The sequence below is a fragment of the Rhamphochromis longiceps genome, linkage group LG12, assembly GCF_057381845.1.
Source record: "Rhamphochromis longiceps isolate RC_006_pf linkage group LG12, R_longiceps_female_GT1.1, whole genome shotgun sequence".
In the NCBI taxonomy this organism is placed as follows: Eukaryota; Metazoa; Chordata; class Actinopteri; order Cichliformes; family Cichlidae; genus Rhamphochromis; species Rhamphochromis longiceps.
Window position 1 is genome coordinate 36,073,054 of NC_140568.1, and position 7,141 is coordinate 36,080,194.

At 39.1% G+C, this 7,141-nt stretch overlaps 1 protein-coding gene across 1 annotated transcript; it reads right to left on the reverse strand.

Moving 5' to 3' along the window:
* Positions 1–1,884: 1,884 nt before the first annotated feature.
* gas1a (growth arrest-specific 1a) lies at positions 1,885–4,364 on the reverse strand. The gene has a single exon (XM_085426115.1). The coding sequence runs from the start codon at positions 3,784–3,786 to the stop codon at positions 3,010–3,012; it is 777 nt and encodes a 258-aa protein (XP_085282241.1). The 5' UTR covers positions 3,787–4,364; the 3' UTR covers positions 1,885–3,009.
* Positions 4,365–7,141: the final 2,777 nt, after the last annotated feature.

Sequence of the window (7,141 nt, forward strand, 5' to 3'; positions counted from 1 at the left end):
AACGACAGAATCAGCTGTGATAACTCTCCATTTCTGAGGCACTTTTTGTGGCTGGTTAATTTATTTAGTTTAACTACAATAATCCTTTAAAACCACAGAAAAAATAAATAAACTTTGGCTTGTGAGCTAAACACTATGAAATATATTCAAGCCCTTGTCGTACATCACTTCCATTTTCTGACAAGCAGGCAACTTTCGTGAGATTTTTTGCACTTCATTCATCCATTCACACACACTGCACATTATTATAGCCTAATCAACGCATGCTGCGCCTTTTCTAAGTGCTGAAACTGCCTGAACAAATGCGAGAGGCAAAAGAAAGACAAGGAGGAGGAGGAGGGGAGGACAGGCTGGGCTACAGAGCTATTCTCCTGCCTGGAAAGCTTCATGCACGGTGGATCACATTACCGGCACTGCAAGAAACTGACAAGGTATTTCGTTTAGGCGCTACGGGATCTGGGGAACTCTTTGCAAGCAGCAAATATATAGACAGCATATTTTTTCTGCCTAATGTCAATTTTCTTCTGCAATATCTAAAAGATTGCAAGTAATCTTTTCTTGCATTAATGCTGTATTCTTGTAATTTACTTAAAGCTTAGGTATCAAAGTAAACAAAGCAGGTAAAAAATAAAATTAAAAAACATCTTCAAAAATACACAGGGCACATTACATGCATATTCAAGATAAAACACCCCTCACTAGGCTTGTCATGTGTTTTCTTCTTCTGCTGTTCTTCTTACAGTGGAGGTTTGAGACCCAAGCGGCAGCAGATCGTTCCCACATGCTTCCCCGTCGTTCGGCTCTCCAGAGGTGTCAAGCCAGCCTGAAAGAATGAAGTGCCTCCCCATTGTGCTACCCAACTATTATGTGCTTAACATTTCCATGACAAAGATGCCACTCGACTTCTCCTCCATCCATTCAGCTAGAGTACCCTTGTCCCCCCTCTAATAAAACATTTTGCAGCAAATCACTGATTCAAAGTTACCCAAAGCTGACCGGAGAGGCGTGGCAGATTTGCAATATCTCTTGCAAAAAATATTTCTGCAAATAGTACTACTACTAATGATAATTGAGCTTACAGTGCATACCCCCACACATGTGATATTCAAATTAAAAGGTCAATAAGTATAATTTCTGTTAATTTTGTGGAACTGAAGCTAATTAATGAATAGTCAATACGCTTTCGCTACATGACTTAAATATGCCAGTAATGTCACAATGACATGACTTTAAATAAAAAATAACAACAGCGTAATAGTCAATGTTTCTGATATGGTAACGTGTTAGTTTTAAGCAATGCTTAGGCTTGAATATAACGCTAATCTAAAAAAAAAATCATATGACTGTTTGTAAAGTGTCCTTAGTAGAAAAAAAGAATATAGACTGTGATTTTAACAGCCAGTAAATTCTGACACCTGAGTTTAGTGCCCTCGGGTGTTGTTGGAGGGAGAGGGTGTTTTGTTGATTTATGGCGACAGTTGCTTTTGACAACAGGCAGCTAAATCAAGACATAGCAGGTCATTAGACTATCAGTCAGCAGAAGAAGCTGGCCTGCATTTAGTTGAGTTTACCGTCATCTCACAAACTGAAGTTGGGAAATGTAGGTTTGTTTCACAGTTGCATTTGGCTTTAAAATGAAACTATTAAGGTTTGATCACTATTATGAGACAAAAATCTTAAAACAAAAATGGAATCAGCTCAACCACAGCCCTGAGTTTTTTACCAAATCACTTAACATTTTATTATTATACTAAATAAACTGAATACAGCTTCTTAATAGCAACGTATGTAGCTATAGATCAATGTCTAATCAAAATGTGCCCTTTCAACCTTTATTATTATGCAAAGGTGAAAAGGATTTATAGAAATAAAAATACCACTGTGCAAAATAAAATTTTTATTTACTTATTACAGAAAAGTAGGTATAAAACAAGTCACTCCAAACTGATGTAACTTAAAGGTGGAGGGGTGTCATCTGGGGATTGTTTTTTAAAAAAAAGAACTGATACTTTTCTCTTTTCATAGTGGATTTTGTTACTGTTCAATCTGATACTGATCAAAGAATTGTGTGATAATGGTCATCAGACTCCATGTCACTTTTATCTGAGTTAAGGCACAATACCGTATAGGAAGTAATGTTGCAAAATTAACACTCACAGTCAAGAATGATATCTTCAAGTTTCCTTTATGCCTTCTATAAAGGTATATCATTAAGGCAGTCATACAGTGGATTTAGACATTTCTTTTTTCTGGGCTATAAACAGTGAATAAATCATCTCATAGCCTAAAACATATAAGATTCTCTGGGGGGGGGGGGGAATCTATATAGGCTATACAAATATATACAATGTACACTATATTCAGTCAAAGAAAAACCAAAAAAACTTCCCTTTAAAGCTGGAATTCTCGGTGTTTATTCACATGATGGTGATTTGGATGTAACTAGGTGGTATGTAATAAATTAGGCTACAGCTTTACTTTAACACCTAATCTATTTACACTGGATTCCAACATTAAATATGTGTAAATCAAATGAATCAGCCTGATGCCAAGGGGCAATGGCCTGTCCTAAAATATGTTCACACACACGCACACAAAAAGATTGGCAGTGCAAAGCATATATTGATTATACTGATACCATTATACTGTTACCAAAACAAGCCAACTCTTTCTCTTTTGTGACAACTTTACTATCAGTCTGTGACAGAGAAAGTGGGCATTTCTATTTAGCTTATCACACAAACAAAACACAACTGCGGAGTCATAAGTGGTGTGGTTTGATAAGAGAAACAGTTTAGATATCTTTCTGGCCTCATTTGCATAGAAATATCCCGATTTGATATCCTTCAGAGTCTTAAACTCGTTTCAAAGAAGGTTTACTTGCGCCAAAAGCACTCCCCTTTAATCTTTGAGGCTCTATACTTTCACTATAGAAGCAGGTCAAGGAGTGACAAAAGTTTAGATTGCCTTTTATCCGGACAATAGACGGGGCAGTTTGTGAAACGGGGATTAAAAGAGGGGTAAAAGAGCTAAAACGGGTGGCAGCAGGGTCAAAACATACTGGGCAGCTGGGAGAGAGGCTCCGCTCTCTGGTTCTTCTGTATAATCCTTATACCCGTCTTCGTCATCTTCGTAGGACCCACTAGCCTCATATCTATCGGGCCTTTCGAAGCATAACGCCTTCATGCTGTTCTTGACAAACTCACAGATGGCCCTTTCTGTGCCATCACATACACACGTTTCCAGCTGCTGACCCTTCGGTATTTTACGCATGTTCGCGATCACATTTAGGCATGCGTTTGTGCACACTGCCCCGCTGAAAAGTTTCCCGCAGTGTTTCAAATACTCGTGCATAGCCGAGCTGCACTGAGGGTCTCTCTCGCACTGGTGCCGGGCTTCCGTGCAACCGGTGCTGGTAGTCCTTGGCAAGCAGGGCTCTATGGCCCGTTTGGTATTTGTGCACATCGAATCGCGGCCGCAGCTGCAGTCCTCCAGAGCCGGCCCGCTTTTAGTCAGATTGAGCTGGATGAGCGAGGCGATGCAGTGGCTGGGACACTTCTTCTTCTCCCCACTCAACACTGGTTGACAAGCGCGAATGTAGTGTTCGTACGCGTAGTTGCATTCAGCCTCGCTTTGGCAGTTCATGATGGCTTGCCAGCATATCAGTCGCCGACCATGGGACGGCGAAGCCAAGGATAAGTAGCCAAAAAACAAAATCAAGCAGCCAAGAGGCCAAACAGTTCTGCAGACGCTCTGTACCAGTGCACCATTGTACCAGTTTGCCATTGTTATGGCTGCAAAGAAAAAGAAACGATAAAACTCACAGCCGTGTCATATGTGAAACTTCTACACTACTTCCATGGATATTGTCTTCGTTGGATAATTTTATTATATAATGTTATTATTCCGAGGCAGATGGTGTGTCATAGGCCCGTGTGTAGGCGTTCAACAGGCTGGCAATGCGTAATCCGGGCTCCATAAACCCGTCAGTGCTGATCCACTTGAGCCGGATTCTTGAGCGAACTATCTGTTATCCGTACATGATTGGGATGGAAACTGAAACAGTTACTTAAAGTAAAATACACAGCAAAAAGTTGTCCATAAGAGTTTCTGCAGCGTCTCACTCCATGGCAGTGTTTCGGGGCTCAGCGATTCCCCGTTGCGTTCCCTTGCGGATCTCCACCAACTAGCCAAGCGAAGTCCCGAGTACGTGGACTGCACCGGGTCCTTAAGCAGTCCGTGTGCGCACGGAAGTGCCAACAAACAGTGCACGGGGAAAACAACAATCCTTGTGGGTCGCAAAGTGGTCCTCTACTCTCTCCCCTTTGACCATTTGTCTTTCGGTTATTCAGCCCCCTCAACATACATTAGCGAAGTGGCTCTCATTGGCTCGTCACTTGTGGGTTTCTACGTAGCGGTGGGCGGGAGCTGAGGGTGGGAGGAAGATGGTCTTGGGAAACAACTTCAGATTGATGCTTTGGAGAGAAGATTTAGTAAAGGCAACGGTGTTCTCAATTATCCAGAGAAATTATTTTAAGACCCTTTTCTATGCTCACTCAACTTACAAAATCACGTGACAGCAGCTTCTAAAGGAAATCCAAGTTTTTCAGGGAAATTATATTTCCCTGAACAACTTATCAACAACTTTGATTAGTCTTTTTAATTTCAAATTTCCGGTATATTGGTACCCATGATTTTTTTTTCCCCCATTAGGACATGTAGAAAAATAAAATACATCATTAAAAAAGGAGAACAGATTTGGACATATGCTGAACAAATACTGTTTTCAGTATTTAGATATTCCAATTTAAAGACATGACGGGGGCAAAGAGTGTCGTTTCTTTTACTTTGTAAAGTGATAATAAATTTCAGCAGAGATAAGCTGTATAATACCAAAGTACCTAATTTACTTCTTTCAAATAATTTTGAACAGTGGTTGCTAAGTTTTAAGTCGTAATATTGTTTAATTCAATATTTCACTAAAGGGTTTTTATTATTATTATTTTTTTATTATTATTATTTCTTCCAAAAGAAAACCAGAGGCTGAAAATGAGAAGAAAGAAAGAAGGTTGTAATAATAGCATCCTTTATGTGCTTCAAACACCAGACCATCATAATGTCCCAGTTTACCCAACTTTTTATGCTACAATATCCTACACATAAGAGGAAATGACAGCGTGACTCCCCTACTAAGCATTGATAGGCCATGCAACAAGTCCATGCCTGCAGTGCTAATTATCTGTGCAGCATCATCACTGATTTAATCATCTTCATCCTATAAACTCTCCCTCAGAAGAGCAGTTGAGTACAAATTAATTGAGGTATAATATGACCCTCATTGAATATAATTCTCTCTAATCATTCATTATGGACAAATTTCTTCATGCCATTGCACTAGCTCATAACAGTCTTTTTGCTGATGAATCAGATGACTGTCTCTTATATTAGCAGTGTTATACATGAATAATTACATCAGTTTAACCTGATTGGTTGATTAATGTGAACCTCGGGCATATTTCATCAATCAGTTCAACTTTGTGATGAAGTTACAGCTTGATCATTTTGTGCTTTTTTCTGTCATTAGTGAGGACTGTGTCAAGTTTTGATTATTCATATCCTTTATTTCAACAGCTTAATAGTTTAAATTAGATATCAAGATGTGGGTAGGCAGAAACACAAGCTGTAGTTTTTTCAGTGAGTGCTTCTACTTGCATGTAAATCACAACAAATATCTTCACACAGCCTTGCAGTCTGGTCAGTGGTGGATATTTGTGGCATAACTGGAAACCTCTGTTTCCTCTGTGATGGAGTTTTCATTGCTTAAATACTTAATGGTTCTCCAAATAAGAGTCAAGAGTGTCTGTGGCTTCTTAACTCTGAGGGATGAAGACCAAAATTTGAAGACAGCTATAAAGGTTTTAGAGTTTGAGAGTTTAAACCTTTCTTCTATGAAAAGCTGCATGCATGCTTTTATTAATTGAGCAGCCGCTAACAACAAAGCAAGCCCTGAAAAGCAACATTTACACAAAAAGTTGCATGCATGCTTCTTTAGTCTTTTTAATTATAACTCTTTTTTTTGTTTGTTTTTTTTTTTTTTTCCATTTCACTGTAAGGTAATGTGATAGCTACATGGGGGGAAAAATTACATTTTAAAAGTTTTTTTTTCTGGAGTTAAAAGTCTTATGTTTCACAAGTGACAACAAATTTACAGAATTAGGGTTAATGCATTAGGTTAAAAAAACACAGACACCCAAGTTCCTGCATTTGTCTCACACAAATCTCTGGTTAAAAGCGAGGACATTTCTACATATTTGTTGGTACTGACCAACCTCAGCCCAAAAATGACAAAAACAATTTTTAGTTAATATTCAGATTAGTAAACAAGACCAAGAATTGGACCAAATGGACATTTTTGTTTTAAAATAATTTAATTATGTAATGAATCTGTGACTGTGACTAATCTGCAATACTTCTTAATACTTCTCATGTGATTCAAGACAAGTTGGGATTAAGGTTTCCTTTGCATCTTCTGATTCTGGTAAAAACGAGCAACGTCAATCAGCAAATGTCAAAACATATATAAAAGATGGGATGAACAGCTAAAACTGATGCTGTAAAGTCCAAATTTTAACATCTGCAGACCGTTTTAAGGAGCCCTGAATGTGAAATTTCAAAATGTTGATATTTTTTATGACTTTACTGTGATCATCACAAAGGTTCATAAGAACAATACACACCGTTTATGTCATAAAGGCCTTGCTTTTTTCCCCAAAAAAATCTTAGATAGCTTTAGAAAGTTATCTGCCTGGACATCATCAAAATGACACGTGTGTGTGTGTGTGTGCGTGTGTGTGTGTGTATGTGTGTGGATACGTACGTGGTTGTGAGTGTGTGTGGGTGTGAGTAAAATGATAGCCCACATGTTGACACATGAGCAAGAGGCGGCAGTTTAGTTCTTGAGGCCTGATGTGGATGAGGGAGTCAGGGAAAGAGAGCAGTGAGGGCACAAAGGCTGTTTGTGTTTCAAACAGTATTCTGATCTCAGGAATGTACCTTTAGGCCACAGCCGTGAGCTCCCACTGCAAACAATGCACTCAATGTCAGTTACGGCTGGCTAGCACAGCCGCTGCTGGCGCTACTC